Here is a 23,020-nt window from a genome sequence, read left to right as displayed (position 1 = left end):
CTCCAGGCTCTGAGTGAGTGTTCAGCACAGAGCCTGATGTGGGGCTTGAACCCACAAACCATGAGATCATGACCTGAGTCGAAGTTGGATGCTCAACCGACTGAGCCACCCAGGCGCCCCAAGGGAATTTTATTTTAAAATATGGTATTTCAGAAATTTTATCTTTTGTAACTATTTAAATTCAATTTTGAAAAATTTTATATGTCAACTTAAAAATATATTAGAAGTTATAAGATAATTTGGGGGTCCATGAGTGAAAAAGCTTGAGGATTATTGTAAGTAATGGGCATGTACTTTGATTTATTAATCTTAGACATATATTCAATGATTCACTGAAGATTTACTTATATAAAGTATATAGTATAAGGTTTATACCTCTTTTACCACTGTTTGATTTTTGTATTATTTTTATTTCTTCTGTTGGTCATTTCTGTGATGTTTTTACATAACATATTGAAACTTGTATTTCTTATTAAATTAACCTTAAATATTATCTCTTCACTATTTCTTTAACAAACTAAGGACCCTGTCCTCCTCCTGTCTAACTCTTTTCATAATCTACTTGCTTTATTTTTAAGTTGACATTATTTTATATGATATATGTATGTATCCATCTATCTACCCACCTGCCATCTTGCTTGTCTGTTTGTCCATCCATCCATCTATACATTCACCCATCCATTTGTCTATCTATCTCTCAGTGCTAGACCAAATAGTATGTTGGGATTGCTGGTCTTTCTCTGGGTTCAGTATCACAACCCACAGGCTGTTTGATGGAGAGTGTTCTAGCATAAAGTGCAAATAAATTCTCTTTTCTTAAATTCCGTCACTTGTATTAGATTTTACTGCATTTTTGTTTGCGTTGTATTTGGACAATGGCTTACTGAATAGCTTTTTATTTTTCCTGCAGTTTTAAAAAATATTTGATTATCTTTTTCATATTCTTAAAATTTTCCTTCCAAATTCTTAGCTGTACCATTCTACTAAATTCTTCCAGAGATCTCTACCTCAGAGCCTTCTGTCTTGTGGTTGCTCTTTCAGCCTGCTCCTGTGCAATTCCTTATCTGGAATTCAGTGAAGAATAATTAACATTTTCAGTTTCTTTTTAATTTTTAGATCAATTCTTAAGGAAATTAGTACTTTGGAGTCTAGTGTGTAACAATTGAGGAAGGACAAGATGTTGACAAAGTATACATAGGAAAAGTGGCTACTGGAGATTTGAGGAGAGGCTTATAAGGAAAGATTTTTTTTAGACAGGGCGTAGTCATGGTTAACCTAACTCTTAGTCTCTCATTTCAATAAACAGTCATTGATGCCTACAATTTGGCAGGGACTGAGCTAAATTTAGAGGCTGAGATATCAAGATGAAGGAGCTGGTGTGGAAGCAGCAGGCTGCAGAAGCACCTGTAGGCAGTTGATATAATGTAAAACATGTTATAAGAAAACATATTTAAGGAATTCTGGAAACTTTATAGTATTTTAATCCTTCACTACTGTGATTCTTTTATCTTATCCAGGAAGCATGATGTAGCTATGTTTATAATGTCCTAAGACGCAACGGGTGTTTCAGATAAGAAACAAGTCTAAAGAGGTTCAAGGGGGAATCAATTGATACCATAAAAGAAAGGAAAGGGGAGGGGAGGTGGTATTAGGAAAAGCTGCCTTACTTTAGCATATATTATTAGTGAGTGATCTGATTAATACAGCAAAGTATAAAGAACCATCTTGAGGGGTGTGCCCTGACAGCCCTTGGGCCTGGAAAAAACTTATTTTTGCAAATGAGTTTCCACTTGGTAGAATATGACTGGGGAAATTTTGAACTAGGCACTTGAGTTCCTTGTCTCCTCTGGACTAGCTCTTATTCTGGTGTTTCCTCCAAACTAGTTTACCAGAGAGTAAAATAAGACATTTGCATCATCTTGTCATCGTAGCCAAAAGGCATTCATCCCCATTTTTGAAAGAGATTCATTTTGTCTTTGGGATTTTTGTCCACCCCAACTGTGAACTGAGGTAGTCATGTGGGTTAGTAAGATAGAGGAAATATACAAACCAAAAATAAAAACACTACACGTGGTGTATAATATGCTCCAGGCACTGTTCTAATCTTCATAGCAATCCTGTGAAATAGGTTCTCTTATCATCTATAGGTAAGGGAAACCAGAGCATGGAAAGTTTAGGTTAGTTGTCCAATGTAACATAGTAAGTGGTAGAGCCGGGATTCAAAATCAGGCAATTTGATTCCAGAGCCTGATCTCTTTACCACTATTTTTATGCATCTCATTTCACCTCAGTTACTGATAGAACAGATGGAGAAAATGGCTTTAGGACTGAAACAAGTGGGTTTCCCGATTCCTCACCCCTGAATTACAGACTTTCCCCAGGCACAGGCAAACTGGACAACTTGTATGCCTCCTTTGTGGTTGTGGAGGAACAGATCCTGTGTACTGCCCTATCCCTTCTCTTGAACATCACTGACTGGATAATTCACCCTTCCTTTCCTCAGGAGGATGGAGTGAAGGGACTTAGAGACATCAGGAGTGTTACTTCGAATTTTTCCACATGGAAACACGAGGAATGAGGAATTAAATATCTTCACCTTAGCACTCCTGATTCATTAAAGGCCGAGTCTTTTGGATACTTAGCATAGGTATGCAGGAGCTTACAGAAAGGGCAGCCTTTCCCCAACAGGCAAGATTTAAACTAAGCACCTGAAGCTTACATAACTTCAGTTTTCTGCCACTGTATATACTTATCCATATAGCTTTCTGCAGTTTATAGCTCACTTTGTTATGCCATCCGTTTCATTTGAAGGCAAACAACAAAAAACTATAAAACTCCAAATTAGGTCGTTTTAAACAAACATCCTTCCTCAAGTTTCCTGAAACAAGCAAAGTTGTTTTTTGCTTGTTCCCCCACATCATTTGCCCTAAAAAGAGAGAGGCAAAATCCGAAAGTAGAAAGAGCATAATTTTTAGAACAAGAAACTTAGGTTTGAATCCCAATTTTGCCACTGAATAAATCATTTAATATCTCTGTGCTGTTCTTTCCTTATTAATCTATAAAATAGAGAGTGTAAGACCTATGATGTAGGGTCGGTGTGAGGATTAGAGATAAAGTATGCCAGGTATTTGACAGTAACAAAAAGTAGCTTCTAATGTTAATAAAGATATGAAAAATACAGACTTAAGCTTGTTGAATGCTTAAAAAATAATTTCAGCCTAAAAAATAATTTTATATGAACAGGTTTTTTAGGCAAGTCTCCTTTCAACACTGCTGGGAAACAGGAATACTGATGAATATTTGGGTATTTTGTCTGGTTATCTGTAGGCACACTCATGTATGAAGGTGAGTGCACAAAACTAATTTGCAACTAAGCCTCCAATATGTGGTACTGGTTATCTATATGTTGTATGCAAATCAGGTTTTAAATTTAAGAATTCATATCCTTATCTTTTTTTTTTCCTTTTATTTCTGAGAGTCGAAATTTGCATTCAAAAGCTTCCAGTGCTTTTTTTCTTTGTCCTTCAAGCTAATGCATTCAAAGATTGCTGCTGCTTTCTGTAAAACATTTTAGCTTAGTTGAAGAATATCATAAATTCTGATGGCATAACTGTTTCTTTAAGAGTTTGTTGGTTATATCTTGGGATATTAAATAAACAAAGGATGTAGGTGCTTTTTTTCTTTTCTAGCACATTTCCCTTGTTGTCCCTCTCATCTTTACCCCCCAACCCCTAGCTCCCACTGCTGTGTTGCACAAAAATTAATGTTTTTGTTTGTTAGGTAGGCTTGATAAATCTTTTGTACCTGTAACCCCCCTTCCCTGTTCCCTACACACCACTTAGTCTACTTGGGGACTGGAACACATTTCCTCAGGTCTGTTTTCCTATTCAGGAAAGGAGGGAGGGAAGGAGGACCAAAACAAAACCATGAAAGACTAAGTCACAGAAGGAAGAGCCACCACACAATTTGCTTTAGCAACTTGGTCCTGAAAAGAAAATTCAGTGTTGATGATCTCACAAGAACTGTATGGTTTCGATTTTGTCCCTCCAGCTGAGTATTGCTTCTGTCTTCGTTTGAATCCCCGTCTAACATTTAATTGTTGACTTTGAGCAAGTTATTTAATCTTTCTGAGCTTTGGTTCCCTCACTTATAAAATGAGGATAATAATAGGATCTATCCTTTAAGGTTGTAGTGAGGATTAAAGAAAATGATACACGGGATGCACTTAAAATAATGCTTGGACTCAGGAAGATCACAAACCTTTATTGGATCCAGATTGAAACCCAAGTTGGCTTACTTCCACCATACACATGACATTGTACATTAGTGTCATGTAGGTTATGTATGTAGTAGTAGCCCCACCAGATTACTGAAGTAGCAGAGAGGTTTGATGAGGTTAACTGACCATTAGGATCATGAGCTAGTGAAAGGAAGAACCTAACTAAACGAAGGTTTCTCTTTAACTGCTGGTGTAGATGCCTTTTGCTCTAGCAGCATGCCATGAAGGCAGTGTCTTTGATATCTAATGATGTGTTGTTTTATCCACTGTATTGCAAGGTTCTTGAGGACTTCAGCTAAGTGCATGGTACCGTCTGATTATAGATGCTTACATAGTTAGAAACTGGAGACAAAGCAATAAAGACTACTTTAGCATAATGATTCAGGTGTATTTGTTGAGTCATCCAGTGTGGACATGAGTAATTAAATACAATTTACTGTAATTAATTTACACATGTTGAGCTTGGTCCAAAAAAGATTGGTCTAAATTTCAATAGGCAGTTTTGCACATATGGACCATTAAAAAGTATTAAATGTGAAGTTAAATGTATGCTGAACATATGACCTAGCAGTTTTACTCTTAGCTATCCAAGGGAAATAAACATGAATGTCTACACAAAGATTGTGAAGTAGCTCGGAACTGGTTAAAGAGGTAGAAAAAGTGGACGAAATAATAGAAATGGCACAGGGAAATGAGTATGAATGAGAATAAAGGAAAAGTGTGGATTTGACCAGGAGTTTGCCAATCCTTATAGTAGTCTAAAAGTAAGGATATGGGAATTTTCCTGTTCTCTACAGTGAAACATAAACACTTCTTAAAAAACTCAACCACTTTGGTCCTTATGGAAATGTAAATTAGCATCTCAGTGAGATGCCACTCCATACCCACTTGAATGGCTGTAATATGAGACAGGTGGTATTAAGTGATGGTACAGATATGGAGCGGTTGTAACTCTCACCTGTTGCTTGTGGCAATATAAAGCAGTAAATATACTTCAGAAAACAGTTTGTCTCTTGAAAAGGTAGATATACACTATGTGACCCAACATTCCTTCTCTTGGGTATCTCTTCAAGAGAAATAAAAAGAATCGTCTGCACAAAGACTTGTTCTTGAATGGTCACAGCCACACTATTCATAAGATCCCCAAACCAGAAACAATCCAAATGCCTATCAACTGATGAACGGAGAAACAAAAATGCTATTCAGCAGCAATAAAAAGGAACCGAGAACCAATAACATGCTACAACGTGGATAAACTTCAAAAACATGCTAAGTGAAAGACACCAGATGCAAAAGACCACATATTGTATGATTCCATTTATATGAAATGTCCAGAAAATAAGGAGGAAAGAAAACAGATAAGTAGTTGCCTGGGGCTGGGAGTAGGTCCTGGGATTGACTGCAGTCAGGCACGAGGGAACATTTTGGAGCAATGATGGAAATGGTCTCAAAACAGATTGTCATTGAACTGTTCACTTAGAATGGGTGATTTTATGGCATATAAATTATATCTCAATAAGTCTGTTAAGGAACTATGTACACACATATTTAGAATTTGTTAGGTTTTTTTATATCTTTGAAACTTGCTTTTTTTTTTTAAGCAACTCTTAAGGAAATGCCAAAGATTTACCTGAGCTTTCACTCCTCTGTGACTTAATATTTCACACTTCTTCCTGATCTTCTTTTAGCAGCTGATATTGGCTAATTCACACAAAATGTGAAGGAACATGGGGTGACTGTGCAGATGCATGTAGTCTTTTGGGTTTTGTTTTGTTTTGTAAGTAGGCTTCACACCCAGTGCAGGTCCCAAAGCAGGGCTTGAACTTGCGGCCCTGAGATCAAGACCTGAGCTGAGATCAAGAGTTGGGCTCTTAACTGACTTAGCCACCTGAGCACCCCGGATGCATATAGTTTAAAGAATCCATTTGGTCTAAAGAAGGAGTTCTTCCGGTTGGCATTCATTTTGGCTCTTGCTGGTCCAGGCATTTTTGGTTCCTCAAAATAACTATCGCCATAGCTTTGTTCCTACATTGTAAAATGTTGCCATTTTTTGCTAGTGGCCTCAATTTAATCCTTAATCCTTTTTCTTCTTTCTATAGCTTGACTCTTTTCTCATTCCACAAATGACCAAGGCTTTTATTGATTTATTTTGCTTTCTCTGTTATTTCTTTGCTTATTAAAATCAATATTTACAGAGATGAAATTAATGGAAACAGGGTGTTTTTTGGATGATGTAAAACTTATTTCCTTTGGGAAATGTTATAAGGTGAATGAACACAATTCCTGCTTACAAAAAGGAAAAAAAAGACTGTTGTAACTATACAATGAGAAATAGGTGTCTTTTTTCCTTCACATTTCAGGCTTTTACTAAAACAATGGTAGAATATTTCGCTCTGTGATACGTAGCAGAGATTCTAGCAGATAAGTCCAAGTTAGTTTTTGGCAGAAGAAATTAATATCAATAGTATAATTAAAATTGATCAAAAATACAAATGCAATTTTGATTTGGAGGTTTTTTGTGAAAATATTCTGTTTACCTTGTCACATTTATCTTTGTAAAGCTAAGTAATTTCCAAATATCGTATTCCTACTTTGTTCTCTGTCACATTTTAGCATTACTTTTTAACGTTTTATGATTTTGCTTTTAGCACATTCCCTCCGATAGTATCTCAGATTATGAAATTTCTTTTAATGAAGAACAAGAGTGTCATGATTCATTAGTGACCTTCACCATGAGCTTGAAATGGGGAAATGGCTGACTGCCTTGTATTTGCTCCATTTTTGTAGCACCCAGCCTTTCTTTTATTTATTTATTTATTTATTTATTAAAAAAAATTTTTTTTTTAACGTTTTTATTTATTTTTGAGACAGAGAGAGACAGAGCATGAACAGGGAGGGTCAGAGAGAGGGAGACACAGAATCTGAAACAGGGTCCAGGCTCTGAGCTGTCAGCACAGAGCCCGAAACAGGGCTCGAACTCAAGGACCGCGAGATCATGACCTGAGCTGAAGTCGGCCGCTTAGCCGACTGAGCCACCCGGGCGCCCCGCACCCAGCCTTTTAAACGTAGGCTTTGGATCAGGCAGATGCCAGTTTGAATCTTAATTCACCTCCACTAGCTATATTAATTGCTGAGTACTAATTGACTCAGGTGTAAAATGAGGATACTATCTCATAGGGTTTACCATGTTAGATATGATGATTGTGAAGTACTTAATATAGTGCTTGGTGCTTGGTTACCATTCCATAAAATCAGTTCTGTGTTAGGCCTGTATCTACAGGATTCCAAGTTAGAAGAGTCCAGATTGAGTGAGTTGTTGCTCCATCCTTTGTTGGTGTGAGTGAGACACTGGAAAGTCCTCATGGGTAATTTACTTATGGATCAGCTGGATCTTGGCCTGTTTATAAGCTTTGTTAGGTTGGGGCCAGAGGAGCCTTTATTCTAGGGCAAGTTTAGCTGTACACCTAAATTGAGGCCTTTTGGGGCTCATCCACTAGCTACTCTGTAGTGTCCAAGGAGATCTGTCCACTGTGGCTGCTTGTAACTCCTGTCTCCGAACCCTGTGTGAGCTCTGCAAAGTACACCTACTTCTCCAGCAGTAGCTCTTTCCCAGATAGTTTTTATGGCCGGTTGGCGTCTCACCTTCTGCATGTGCAATTTAGTATTCAGTCGGAGACAGTGGGGGCCCCATGCACATTCCTGGAGTTTTTCTTCTGGACTGTTTACGTCTCTCTGGCCAACAAATTCCAGCTGCGTCAGATCTCAGATGTCCAATCTTACCATCTCAGCTCAGGCCAACCTGTTCTGGCTTGGTTCCCTCTTCCCGTACAGAGCGTCTCTAGGTAGAAAGCTCGGGTAGCTGTAGGGCCCATCTTACTTGTTTGCCTTCTCCCCAAGATCATAATCCCGCACTGCCATTTTATGAAAACATTTGCTTCATATCTTTTGGGCAGTGTTCTTGTTTATGGTAGGAGAGCTAGAACCAGTTATTCTGTCTTGGCTAGAGTTGGAGACTTAACTTCCTTGTTGAATACTGAGGAGAAACATTTTCCTGCAGCTCTGAGGGCAAACAGCTACTGTGAGTCCGAGTACTCTACAGGGCTTTTGTAGCAAATGGTGCTTTTGTGCAAATAAAGAAAAGGTGGCCCCTCTAGCCAGACCAGTTAGAAATAGGCATTCCTTCTGAGCTGTCCCAGTCTTGTGAAAAGCAAATGGTGCCTTTGTCTTTGAGCCCCTTCCTTTGCCATGGCCCATTTAGTGCTTGGTCATTGTAGCAGGGGCTGTGTTTTAGCTCGCACTGCACCTCTGGGCCAGGTGTTCCTTTGTGCAGTACACAGACATGCAACTGTGTGTCATGGCCAGTGGTCTGGCTTAACGTGGTACAGCTCTTCTTCCAGCCCCACATAGTATGTCAATTGCTGGAGCAAATGAAAATTAATACTGTTATTCTGGAACATTTGTACTCCAGTTGTACCTCTTATGAGGAAAACTTGCTGAAAATTTCTTTTTCTACATTCTCCATTCAAAAGAGGGGTCAAATAAATTTGGCAAGAAGTTAAAGGCTAAGGACAGGGAAGAAGGTCCTTGACATTATTTTGAATTACATAGTAGGAAAATGTGTCAGGAACTCATTTTAGTAGATATCTGAAGACCAAATATTTCCTTTGGGTTCTCATTAGTTCGCTTGAAACAAATGTTATCTGCCCCACACATTTTGTTTCTGTCAAACTAATCAAAATGGAGTCCTATAAATTTGGGGGGGAACATGGCATTTTCTTGGGGCATTATTTTGGGGAGTGAGGCTGGAAATGGTATTGGGTGTGTGTGGGTATGACCTCGCCTGGAAGGGATCAGAAAAAAAGTCCTGTGCTGGTGTTCCCTGCAAGAAACATTTAACCACACAGTCCACTGTGTGGGGGATGGCTCTACAAGACTGGCTTTGTGCTCTGGAAAGAAACCTGGAATTCAAGTTTTTTTGTTTTTTTTTTAATTTATTTTTTTGCAATCAAAACAAAAGTATAATGAATAATAATTCTGTGAACTTTTATTTAAAAAAATTTTTTAATGTTTATTTTTGAGAGGGAGAGAGAGACAGAGTGTGAGTGGTGGAGGGGCAGAGAGCCATGAATACACAGAATTTGAAGCAGGCTCCAGGCTCTGAGCTGTTAGCACAGAGCCTGATGTGGGTCTCAAACTCACAAACCACGAGATCATAACCTGAGCCGAAGTCAAACACTCAACCAACTGAATCACCCAGGTGCCCCTGTGAACTTTAATTGTAAATGTTTTATTTATTTATTTATTTTTTTTTTGAGAGAGAGAGGCAAAACACAAGCAGGAGAAAGGTAGAGAGAGAGACACACAACCTGAAGCAGGCTCCAAGCTCCAGGCTGCCAGCACAGAGCCCAACGCGGGGCCCAAACCCATGAACTGCAAGATCATGACCTGAGCCAAAGTCAGACACCCAACTGACTGAGCCACCCAGGCGCCCCATGAACTTTAGTTTTAGATACCATCCCCTTGAGCCTATTACTGTCTTTTTTTTTTTTTTTGAGATATAACTGACATCTAAAATTTTTTTATGTGTACATTATTTCACCACCAAAAGTCCCCACCAAAATTAGGAGGTAGACCAAATGGAGCCTTCTACCCTCCTTAATTTGCTTGTTTTCTCAATACTGTTTGATACTGGTTATGCTTCTTCCTTCTTGAAATTCTCTTTTTCCCTGCGATGCCACTCTTAACCTGGTTTTCCTCCTTTGGTCATTCCTTTTCGGTTTCTTTTGAAAGTACCTTATTATCGAAATAAAAATTTGCAAGGTAGTGTTATTTTCATATTATGCCGATGCCTTTCATTTATATTTGGTCCTCAGTGTCTTTCTTATTTCTTATCTAAAATGTTAGCTAATCAATCTATGGAAATTAAACTAAGATGGGAACAAATAGAGGCTATTTGTTCAGTGTTTACTATAGCAAGGGAGTCTGCCACAGTCACTTGTGTTTGTCAGAGACTCAAAGGCAGGCAGAGGAGCACAAAAGCTTTATAGTAAAAAAAAAAAAAAGAAAAGAAAAAAAGAGCACTTCAGGTGTGTTTCTGATGGAGGTTGTTGGCATGAGAAAGCTGGAGGCTGGTTAACTAGAAGCAGGTGTCATTTGTGGTTGGTTTGGGAGCTTATTTGGCTTTTTCTGGTTGGTTCTGAGTTGTAAACGGGCAGAAAATAGGGAAGTCACTGACCAATTCCTGACTGTTCTGGGTCAATTGCTGCAGAAGTTGTGGGTTCTAGTTGTCATATATGGTCTGGACATTGTCCATTTGTATATTCAGTCTTTTAAGCCAAACGTGGATTAGGACATGAAACTCCATTGCTCTTCGGAAAATGTCTCTGCAGCACTCTTTCTTAACCTTTTTTTGGGTTATAGACTCTATTTAGAGAATCTGAAAACTATAGCTCTTCTACCCAGAAAAAAAAATCAGGAATTTACTGACCCACTGAAGCCCATCCATGGACCAAAGATCTCACCTATTTTCATGCATATTTACTCATTTTGTTACTATGATACAATATTTTGTTTGTATGAAGTTTTGACTAGTCTTCCCTATACCTTAGGAGTCATTGTGAACAAGTATATGTACAAATGTGTTTAAACAGCACAATTTTTATGCAGTATCATGGGAGGTGACATGCTAGATGAGTCAACATTCCTGGATACGGAGAAATAAGCTCATTCAGCCACAAAAAAGATTGAACTTTTTATCATTTCAATAGTTTTTTTATATAAAGCTTTCTAAAATACATCTTATTTCCCTGACGGAAAAAAAATTGATGGAAGATAATGGCTTAGAATCTTTTTCATGAGGAACATGAAGAGCTCCTTGAGGGCAAGGAGTGGTTCCTTATTTATTCTGCAATCTGTCAGTAAATTTTAAAACGAGTACTTGCTCAGGGTTTGTACAGCAAATCGGCCCTAAGATATTGTGCTTTTCTTGTTGACATTTCTTTTCATCCCTTCGAGCAACAACTGATGGCTTCTAGTAAGATGTCACCTCAGATTCTCCTTAAACTGTCAAGATCGTTAGAGGGAAACAGATGAGCCGAACTCCTGTGGTCTACAGCTTTACATTACAGTTATGATACTAAGTCTTTAGGTCCTGGTCTGATAGGTCTGATATCATGAAGATAAGCATGGTGTCTGGTTTTTTTTTTGTTTGTTTGTTTGTTTCTGGAAGCATTGTTTGCTTTTGATTTAAACATATTCTGAATAGTTGGTAAATGATATTCTAATCTCTGGTTAAAAAGGTATCTTATTGTATGTACCTAACAGCAAATGTTTTTTGGATGAACATTAGGACACTCAAAGAATTATAGAGACCCTGGGGATATTGTAAATCAGGAGTCCATTTAAGAACTGAACAGTTTGGACAAGCTCATCATCTGGTAATTCCAATAAGCATTGTTGTGCGCCTGCCATATGTCAGGCACTGAGAAAACGAAGAAGAATGAAACATGCCCTATGCTCTCGAGGAACTCATTATCAAGGAGGAGGAAATACAGCCACAACACTTTCTTAGGAAAGAAGACCTAGGGGACCTAAAAGTTTCTAAAAACAGATAGAGAAGGTACCTTTTTGTAGTTTTGCACAAGAAGGTCATTACTAGGCTGAAAAGTGGGAGAAGTACGCAGGTCGCCGAAAGTACAAAAGTAACCAAGCCTGAAGGACATGACACATCCAAACGTGTGTAAAGCACAAGGCATTAGCAGGGAGGAGCAGTAGGAGACTGAGACTGGAGAGGTGGGAAGAGGTTCAACCCCAAGTTACCACTGTATCAGGACTCAAATCACGATAATGATGATATCTAACATTTATGGAGCGTGCACGAATGTATATGCATCAGAGCCTGTCCTGCTCAAAGAGTGGATTTTACCTTCTAGGGGATAGGGAGCCAGTGAAGGGTTGTAGGGCAGAATTATGACCTGCTGAGACTTGTGGCTTAAATACATAGTGGATGAGAGAGGAATTGTAGAGAACAGATAGGAGGCGTGTGAGCACAGTTAGGAAGCTACATGGTGGGTAAATCTAGAGGGAGATGAAGAAATAGGGCATTGCTGCCAATGCATATGCCTTCTTACTTCCCATAGGCCTCCATGCAAATGCCATTCCACGAAGCTTCTAACCACCCTGTTTAAACTGTCAACCCCAGCTTCACTTCGTACTCCCCTTCCCTGCCTTATTTTTTTTCCCATAGCACTTACTGTATTACATATTCATTCATTCATTCATTCAACTGTAATAGGATTTAAGCTCTAACCGGGCTAGGATTTTTGTCTGATTTATTCAGTGCAATTTTGCCAGTACTGAGATTAGCACCTGGCTTTTCCTAGATACTCAGTAAAGACTGCTGAGGGAAAGGGTGAATGTGAGAAGGGATGAGGGGATGGGTTTGAGAGACGTGTCAAAGATGAAAATCATGGGGCGCCTGGGTGGCTCAGTCGGTTAAGCGTCCGACTTCAGCTCAGGTCACGATCTCACAGTCCGTGAGTTCGAGCCCCGTGTCGAGCTCTGGGCCGATGGCTCAGAGCCTGGAGCCTGCTTCCGATTCTGTGTCTCCCTCTCTCTCTGCCCCTCCCCCGTTCATGCTCTGTCTCTCTCTGTCTCAAAAATAAATAAACGTTAAAAAAAAAATTTTAAAAAAAGGTGAAAATCATGTCTCAGGAGAAGGATAAACACAGCAATCTTTAGTAAGTTAACTAAGCAGTTCTTACCCTTCTAAGTAGTGAAGTATGTAGTTGGGGAATTCTTGGACATTGAATTTCCACTTAAGGAAGCTAAGGAAATCTTTGCTAAGTAATGGATTTGGAGAGTAATTATAGTAATGAACTAGAAATTACAGTTTTTCTCAACCTGCTAACTGACTTAACCCCCAAGTTAACGTTGTTTCATGAATCAAAATTGAGCGTGCATGAATGTATGTGCATCGGGCATTATATATATGCTCTTTTTTTCCTTGAAGCCCTCAGCCTTTCCACTTTTAGTCTGAATTCTAGGCTTGTTACTGCTTATAGTGAAGATAAGGACTTTAGCTCTCATTCTGTTTCCTGGCTACTCATTCTAATGTCATTACTGCTGCATGTGACATTTGAGTTTGGGACGCCTTATTTAGGATTTGACAGCCAGGATTATGTGTGGAGATATTAAAGAGGATTGTATTATTTAATTGGGTGGGCAGAATCTGTAGTATAGTCCTGATAGGATTATGATGGCACTCTACTTTGGGTTCTTGAGATTGGATATGGAAACCTTCTTATGTTTGTGAATTTGTAAGCCTCCATTTTCTTTGAGTACGAATAAAATCCAGTTCTACTTTTCTTTCTTAATAGGAGTTTAAAACTCAGCTGCCACCTGGTAGATCCATGTGGAAGACAGCAGTAGTTCAGATGTAGCCAATGTTGATGTGTGGGAATTTAGGCCTTGTGTTTCCAGATCCTCTGAATTTTTAAGAGAATTCTGATGAGGAATCTTCCAATTTTCGACTTTGTTCTATACTGTGAGGACTAAACAAAAGACAGCTGTGAGCTGTATTGGGCCTGTGGACCTTGAGTATGTGACTTCTGGTTTGGAGACTGAAGTCTGGATCTAGCTAAAAAGAGTAAGGGAACAGGAGAGTTAATTTCATACTCAGTAAAAACTTTTTCCTGCTAAATCCAGTCCAATCAAAGAGAAGTCTAATCACAATAAAACTGGAGAAATATGGGTTCATAAAATTAGAAACCCAAGGATAACTACAAACACTGAGAGAAGTAATTATAAGAGCTGCTTTGCTTGGAGCCTAAGAGTCTTTCGGTAATCTATACTAATCTCTTGTATACCTGGAAGTTACTTTAACATATAATTACTAAAATGAATATGTATGATTCTGTTAACATAGATGTGAAATATATTTCACAATCTCCCCCCCCCCCCCCCCCGCCGCCTCCACACACAAAAGTGCACCAATATTGTTGTAATTCTCTGGCCAGATTTAAACTTTCGAGCTCAGGTAGACAATAGATTAAAATTTACTGTGCTCGTGTCTCAGGAGAAAGATAAACACAGAGGGGAAGAAGCAGGTGATTTTCAAGTGACTGAGTTAATGGTGAATGTATTCTTTGAATTGCACTATCCCAATATTGATCATTGAAATTGTATGAATTTATAAATAAGGGTTTTCATATTTCTAAAGTTTTGTGATTGTGAAATATGCCAGTTGTGGTTCACCAGCCATATTTTTTGGATGTTCCCCTGTTCTCAACCAGTTGTAGTTTGTGTGGGTGGAAGATTCTAATAGAAGAGGATTGTTTCTCCAAGGACTGTCAGAGGTAGTGACCCAAATGTTCTTCCATTTCTGAAGACCCCTCCCTGCCTCATTTTTTGGGATATTCAGCATTGCCCATTTCTGATCTTTTCTGGCAGTCCATGGATGCATTTTCTCTCTTCATGTAATGTGTGTCATTTATAATTATCTCCTAGTTTCTCATTGAAGGCAGAATTTGTATTTGTTCTTTGTTTGCTTTATTGTTTGGGGGATGATGTTAGCAGAAATGCTGGAGGAAATGTCTTTATTCTATCCGGGGTAAATGCGACTGGGAATAACATAAGTGACCATTGGATGTTTAAGAAAGATAAATATAGAGAAATAATTAAGCTGAGAAATGATGTATGGATAGGAATTAGCCTCAAGATTTCAGGACAGAAAGAAAGTCACAAATGAAAGCCCTGAGGCTAGAAAACTGGGCACCCCTGGCCAATTAGAGATGGCCAGCGTGGGCCAAAGGCAGACGGTGCCGGATTGTGTGCCGGATTGTGATGCTGGATTGCAGGTGAGACAGAGGCAGGTGCCAGGCCACCTAGAGAGCTTAAAACAGTGTTTGCCGAATAACAAAGAGCCTTGTGTTGGATACTGATAAATTCAGAGAGATATACTCTGTCCTGTAGAAGCCTATGGTCTAGCTGAAGAGATTACCCAGGTATTAAAAAGTTTATATCATGCAGCCAAATGATAGGTAATATGACCAAATGATAGGTAGTAAGTAAACGTAGAGATAGTTTTGACTTGTAGGAATTATGGGAGGAAAACTCACTTTTGGGGTTCTTATGGAAGGATTCTTTTTTTTTTAAGTTTATTTATTTATTTTGAGAGAGAACAAGAGCAGGGGAGGGACAGAGAGAGAGACGGAGAGAGAGAATCCAAAGCAGCCTCTGCATTGTCAGCATGGAGACCAATGCAGTGCTCGATGCAGTGCTCAAACTCATGAAACATGAGATCCTGACCTCTGAGCCCAAATCAAGAGTTGGACGCTTAACTGACTGGGCCACCCAGGCGCCCCTATGGAAGGATTCTTAAGGGAGCTAGAGTTTGAGCTTTACTCACGGGGTAGGGCTTGAATAAACATAGTTGTTAGAGGGAGTGGCATTGTCTGAGTGTAAGTGTGTGGAATACAGGAAGTATGCTAGCTTGCTGGAGTGGAGGAATCTTATAGGGCTGTGATGTGGGAGATGATGCTCGACTAGTAACTTGGGTTACCTCTACATACCAGGCATCTGCAAATATCAGTGCTAGAAGTAACCAGAAATAGAACTTGTTGAATGCTTGATGTTCATGTTCTTATTATAAGTAAAAAGAGCTATACAAGTGATCTGGTTTATAACTTCTCATTTCTTCTGCAACATCGTTACCAGCTGCTTCTCTCTTCTCTCGTTAGATAGTTCCATTAATGGGGAACTGGCTCTTTAACACAGTGCTAATTATCCTTCTTTCTTTTCTTTTTTCTTTTCTCTTCTCTCCTCGCCTCTTCTTTCCTTTCCTTTCCTTTTCTTTTTCTTTCTTTGAGAGAGAGAACATGAGCAGGGAAGAGGGGCAGAGGGAGAGAGAGAATCTTAAGCAGACTCTATGCCTAGCACAGAGCCCAACGTGGGGCTCAACATGGGACTCAACACAGGGCTGGATCTCATGACTGTAAGATCATGACCTGAGCTGAAATCAAGATGTTGGATGCTTAACTGACTGAGCCACCCAGGACGTCCCCTACTCCTGCCTTTTTAAAGTAGACTTCATGCCCAGTGCAAAGCCCAGCATGGGGCTCGAACTCATGACCCTGAGATCAAGACCTGAGTTGAGATTAAGAGTTGGATGCTTTACTGACTGAGCCACTCAAGTGCCCCAACACAGTGCTTATTATTCTTGTATTAGAGAGAGATCCCTCTTCTTTTTGCTTTCTCCAGTGGATCACCAAATTCAGCCTCTAAACTGACCTAGAACAAGTCTGTTTCTCCTCTTGGGGACAAGTATGTGAACCCTCTCAAATCAGAAGGTGGTGTCATGTCTTCCTTTAATCTTCCCTGCCCTGTGCCAGGCTACATATTTCCAGTCCTTTGATCTATTCTTTCAGTGGTAGCATTTTCAAACCCTTCTACATCCTGAGTGCTGTTCTCCAAAATATTCTAGTTTATCAATGATGCTTTTAAAATTTTTCTTCAAAAGTGGAGTACTCCAAATGTCAGTAAAACAATAAATAGGGCTTTTAGTGATGTTTATACTTATTAAAGTTGGCTAGAGAAGCAAAGATTGACTCATGAGTCTGGTCAGTGTCAAGATTTTTAGTCAGATCAGCTTTATTCCTTAAGTGGAAAGCACATTGGGGGAGGGGTGACCAAGAAAAAATAATGATCATCACACAGATTGTTGTTTGGTTGCTGGTACTGCCAGCTAAGTCCAGAAAAGCAACAATATCATTACGTAGCATGGCTGTGTTAGAATAAGCTCTTTGTGATGTATACATCCGTTATGGAGTAAGTTGGAGAGAGATCCCGTTAAAATTGAGATTTCAAATATTTCTAATTGTGAAGGTTTCAGAAACTTAAATCTTTAAAAGAGGTGTTGATATTTGGATATAATGTTTAATTTTGGTAGGTGGACAGCAGTAATTGATTTGTAACTTGTCATTTTTTTAAAAATAAAGTCTTCTAATGTTTATTTTTGAGAGAGAGAGAGAGTGCAAGCAGGGGAGGGGCAGATAACAGAATCTGAAGCAGGCTCCAGGTTCTGAGCTGTCAGCACAGATCCCAACGTGGGGCTCGAACTCACAACCCATGAGATCATGACCTGAGCTGAAATCAGACGCTTAGCCAACTGAGCCACCCAGCTGCCCCTGTAACTTGTAATTCTACTGATATTGCTTTGTATTTTACACATAGAGGGTACTATGTGGGTTATTTTAGTCCCAAATTGATTTTTTTTGTTATGGTAAAAAATATCAATAAAAATTTCCAAAGATCACTAACATATAAAATCGTCATTAAATTTCTTCTTCATATTGTGGCATTCTAAAAATTAGGAGTGTAATTAGACATAATTTTATGGTATGGATTTATTATTTAAATGAGACATAAGCTGCACCCCTAAACCAGGTCAGTAAAAAGAAGGAGATGAGTAGCTTATCCACAGATAACTGTTCTGTCCAAACTATGCAACTAAATCATTTGTTTCCCAAGTTGACTTCTTCCTGAAAAGCACATCCATCCATGTTCATCCACCTGAGCTGTTAACATCTCCAGTAACTAGACAGTCACCATTTGGGAAACAGTAATTGTTGCAGGCAAGATTCATCAATGGATCCTCAAATTCATGGGTGAAAGTATGATGAGAAATGGTATTTACATAATCTCAAAGTCTCCCCTTAAAAGAAAAATGTTCGAAGGGAAAACTAGTAACATTACTAGTAATGTTAGTGGAGAAACCTAGTAGATACAACCATAAGCAAGTGATCACAGAGTTACTGTCATCAGTTATAAGATGTGGATGGACATCATCATGTGCCTTCTGGTATGAGGCACTGAGAAGGGCACAAGATTTTTTTGTGTGTTGTGCTTGCCAAAATGCTTAACCTGAATTTAGTTCTGAGGAAGCATTAGAGAAACCCAGATTGAAGGATGTTCTACAAAATAACTGGCTGGTCCTCTTCAAGTGTCAAGGTCATGAGAGACAGACTCTCCCAGATGGGAGGAGACAGACAATTGCATCTCAGGTGTGATCCTGGACCAGAGAAAGGACATCAGTGGGACACAATTGGCAAAATGTTTATATAAGGTTGGCTGTAGACTACTTAATATGTTTTGTGTTGATGGTTAATTTCCTGGTTCGATCATTATGACTATGGTTATGTAAGATGTCAACATTTGGGGAAGTTGGGTGAAGCATACACAGGAATTCTTTGTACTATTTTTGGAATGTTTTGTGATTCTGAAGGTATTTAAAGTGAAGTTAAGCAATAACAACAAAAAGTAATTCAGCTCAGCTGAGAGAACTAAGACTTTCAGGTTTTTATTTTGTGACATCTCTCTTGATTGGTCAGGGACTGATTTTCTTTGCTTCCTAAATGCCCACTGTAAGCTGGACACTGGGCACTGTGAGGTTTCTAAATGAGGGATTTGGGGAGAAGTTAGCCATTACTATATTGGATTGCGACTACACTTTTTGAAAGGTTTTGTTTAATTCATTAATTTACTTATTTATCTTTGTACAGAGCTGTAATTACATCTTTGGGTTTCCAATGGCTCTGTAGGTTATTTGAGCTTTGCTGCTGTAGTCACCAGAATCCCTAGCTGGAAACTTAGCTCTGTAATTAATTTGCTGGTTTGTTTCTGTTTTTATTATTAGGTTCTGAATTCAGGTTAGTCTCATGGATTCTTATGTGATGGGTCATATATTACTGAATTTTATATTTGTCGATTGTCTCTTAGGAAGAGCTGAGTTTTGTATAAAATATTTAAACTTGAAATATCATGCTAAATATCATATTTTTACCTCAGAAAAGACTGTCTGGAGTTTTATAAGTATAATGAATAAGTAAACTGACACTGGCATAAGCACCAGGTGGTAATCTTTTATTGGGTAATAATTAGAATGGAGGAAATTAATACATTGGGAAATGTTTCTGTTAGCAAGAGCAGTTGTTAATGTATGACTCATAGATTTTTAAGTCTAGAAGAAACTTGATGAGGCTGTTTTGATCAGTGTGGAAGAGGGGAAGAGCCTGGACTGGGGAGTCAGAAGACCTAGTTTTACATCCCAGACCCATCACTGCTCTTTATTGTCTAAGTCAGGTCATTTTACTTTTCTGAGCCTTGAGTTTCTCATCTGTAAAACTGGAAAAATTATAGTATCTTGCAAAATTATTGTGAGAATTACATGAAGTAGCATGCAATGTCCCTGGCCTGATGTGGGCGTTTCATATATGCCGGCTCTGTTCTTACTTCCAGCTAGCTCTATAAGTAAGCCATCTGCAATGGATGAGAATCTGCTTTGCTTTTAAAGACCTATGCAGAGATGCATATATGCAATGGAACATTGCATAGTCATAAAAAAGGATGAGATCGTGCCATATTTCACCACATGGATGGACCTAGATAAGTCAGACTGAAAAAGACAAAATACCATATGACTTCACTCATGTGGAATCTAAAAAAATAAATTAATAAACAAACAAAAAGCAGAATCAGAGCTGTAAATATAGAGAACAAAGTGATGGTTGCCAGAGGGCATGCAGTGGATGGATGGACAAAATGGGTGAAGGGGAGTAAGAGGTATAGGCTTCTTGCTACGGAATGAATAGGTCATGGGGATGAAAGGTACAGCATAGGGAGTGTAATCAATGGTATTGTAATAAGGTTGTATAGTGACAGATGGTGGCCCTGCTTCCACCATCTCCATGTACTCACATGGGGTGAGTACAGCATAATGTATAAACTTGTGGAATCATTATGTTGTATGCCTGAAACTAATATAACATTGTTTGTCAACTATACTAAAAAACAACAATAGTAACAAACCCCCGAAAAACAGTAAAACCGCAAAGATGACAGCATGTGTCAGTGATCTCTACCAGTATTTCATAGGGTCTTTTTGTTGGGAAGTTTTTCCATATCTCTTATTCCAGAGAAATTACTTTCTTTTGTATGTCAGCCATAATTGGCTGTCACCCCAGGATCCATTAGACAAGTGTCACTCTTTGGTAGACTTTCCTTGGTATTTTCTTTCTTTTTTTTTTTTTTAATTATTTTAATGTTTTTATTTATTTTTGAGACAGAGAGAGACAGAGCATGAGCAGGGGAGGGGCAGAGAGAGAGGGAGACACAGAATGTGAAGCAGGCTCCAGGCTCTGAGCTGTCAGCACAGAGCCCTACGCGGGGTTCGAACTCACAGACTGTGAGATCATGACCTAAGCTGAAGTCGGACACCCAACCGAATGAGCCACCCAGGCGCCCCTTTCCTTGGTATTTTAATGTTCTTATCTGAAATCATTTGATGTAAGTAAGTACTAAATTTTTTTAGAAGAAATTTTTTTTATGAGACAAAGGGATAAGAAGTTGTATAGACAATTAGAAGGAAGCATTTCTGTGTTCAGTTTCCTTTAAAGTCTTAGGCTTGAGTTGTCATTTTGATCCTTGGAGAGAAACCAGTTATTCCTAAAATGCCAGTTACTGTTTTTGTCTCACTCCAGTTTCAAAAGTCCTTTCCTTTATTCTTAAACTTTCTGATTTTGACATTGTACTGTGGTGGTGAAAGTGAATATCATTGTTTTTAAGAATTACACACTGAAATGTTTAGCACTAATGGGCATGTCTGCAGCTTACTCTTGGATGATTAAGAGATGGGCGGTGGGGGGGAATGATAGAGTAGCTGTGGCAGTGTTAACTGGTGAAGTTGTTTTGGGGGAAGGGAGTTCCTTGTGCTTTTCTTGCAACTTTTCTCTAAGTTTAAAACTATCTTGGAGGATCTGGGTGACTCGGTCAGTTAAACATCTGACTCTTGATTTCAGCTTAGGTAATGACCTCATGGTTTGTGAGATTGAGCCCCACATTGGCTCTGTGCTGGCAGCACAGAGCCTGCTTGGGATTCTGTCTCTCTCTCTCTCTCTGCCCCTCCCCTGCTTGCTCTCTCTCTCTCTCTCTCTGTCTCTGTCTCCCTCCCTCAAATAAATAAACTTAAAAAAATTTTAAAAAACAATCTCAAAATTATATTGGGTTGAGTTGTATGCCTGTACCCTGAGGAGGTGTCAGTGTGTGGCAGTTTTGGGGTGAGGGGAGTTAGAAGCACCTGGGTAAGCATAGAATAAGTGAGTGATTCAGTAAGTAGTAATTTACTGGGAAAAAAATTAGTTGTTCCTTAAATTAAACCTTTTTTCCTTAGCCAGAACAGAATTCAGGTTTTTTAAAAAAATTTTTTAATGTTTATTTTTGAGAGGGAAAGAGAGAGAGAGAGAGAGAGAGAGAGAGAGAGACAGAACAAGAGCAGGGGAGGGGCAGAGAGAGAGGGAGACACAGAATCCAAAGCAGGTTCTAGGCTCTGAGCCATCAGCACAGAGCCCAATGTGGGGCTCAAACTTATGAACCATGAGATCGTGACCTGGGCCGAAGTCAGATGCTTAACCGACTGAGCCACCCAGGCGCCCCAGAATTCAGTTTTTTAATAGAAGGACCTATATAAAGAGTGAGCTACTGCTGTATCAAAGCAGAGAAAACTACTTGGGAGTGAAATCAGATGGTAAAAAGTAATGAAGGTTTAAATTATATTTTTTACAAGACCCATACAAGGATAAGCAGAATGGATAAAGCAGAAATATTAGGACTTTAAAAACTATCCAGTGCTCAGATGATGCTTCTTCTTCCTGAGAGATACAAATTAGTTTTCTATAAATAAGGACTCTTAGGGGTGCCTGGGTGGCTCAGCTGGTTGAGTGTCCAACTTCGGCTCAGGTCATGGTCTTGCGGTTAGTGGGTTTGAGCCCTGCATCAGGCTTGCTGGTGTCAGTGGGGAGCCCTCTTGGGGTCTCTGTCTCCCTCTCTCTCTGCCCTTCCCCTGCTCCTGCTCTCTCTCAAAAATAAATAAACATTAAAAAAAATGAAGGACTCTACCCTACTAGTTAATAGATATTAATTTAGCCTTTATTTTAAATTGCTGTTTGATTTCAAAGTTAATATTTAGTAGTAGTAATAAAAATTTACATGATATTATCATTTTACCCTTCAAAAATTGTCTTCTAACCAAGAAAAAAAATTTTTTTTAACTTTCTTCCTCTTCTTTCATGTCCACAATGACATCCCTTTTGGAAACTCAGAAGCCAGCCAAAGGTAAGATACTTGATTTATTATAAATGCTTGTGAAGATCTTATGTGTGTATTTATAAGTACTGGTAATTTTCTTCTCAAAAATTTTTTCTGTCACTTTTGTAAAAGTAATGCAAGCTGTTCATAAATCCAAAATCATTTATTGGCATAGGAGGAACTGGAGGTTTATGGAAAAGCTGTATTTGTACTTTGACCAATTCTGGCCAGTTTCCTGGCAGCTATAACACAGATTCCTTTTGTGCTCTACTGTTCACCATGGATTGGCTCGAAACTGGTCGTTCCAGACTGTGGTCAGAACCGTGCTCGGCAGACTCATCCATGTTGCTCCTGAGACAGCTGGGGACACATTCTCAGGCCAACAGAAAGCAGTCCTGGCCCACAGCTTTGTCAGGCAAATGTGCTTTCATCTTAGATTTGAGCCCAGATTCTAAAGAAACTTCTGTGGAGCGCATCAGTATCTCCTAAGGAATTCATAGGTGTGCCAAAGTGGGCACAAGGACTATATTTTTGAATTGACCATACTCTGCCATTACTTGGAACTTGTCAGGAAATTCAGATTTTTATCTAAGTTCTTAGAAT

General features: G+C 39.0%; 1 protein-coding gene across 1 annotated transcript in view; it reads left to right on the top strand.

Moving 5' to 3' along the window:
- The window catches only part of KIF13B (kinesin family member 13B), a 198,305-nt gene that overhangs the window by 45,873 nt on the left and 129,412 nt on the right, over nucleotides 1-23,020 (top strand). The window contains exon 3 of the mRNA XM_019440893.2: nucleotides 22,432-22,444. Within this exon, the coding sequence (XP_019296438.2) occupies nucleotides 22,432-22,444 (13 nt within the window). The remainder of the gene's footprint in view (nucleotides 1-22,431; nucleotides 22,445-23,020) is intronic.

The sequence above is a fragment of the Panthera pardus genome, unplaced genomic scaffold (genome assembly GCF_024362965.1).
Source record: "Panthera pardus isolate Hobbes unplaced genomic scaffold, ASM2436296v1 HiC_scaffold_13, whole genome shotgun sequence".
NCBI classification, from domain to species: domain Eukaryota; kingdom Metazoa; phylum Chordata; class Mammalia; order Carnivora; family Felidae; genus Panthera; species Panthera pardus.
This window is presented reverse-complemented; position numbering and strand designations above follow the sequence as displayed.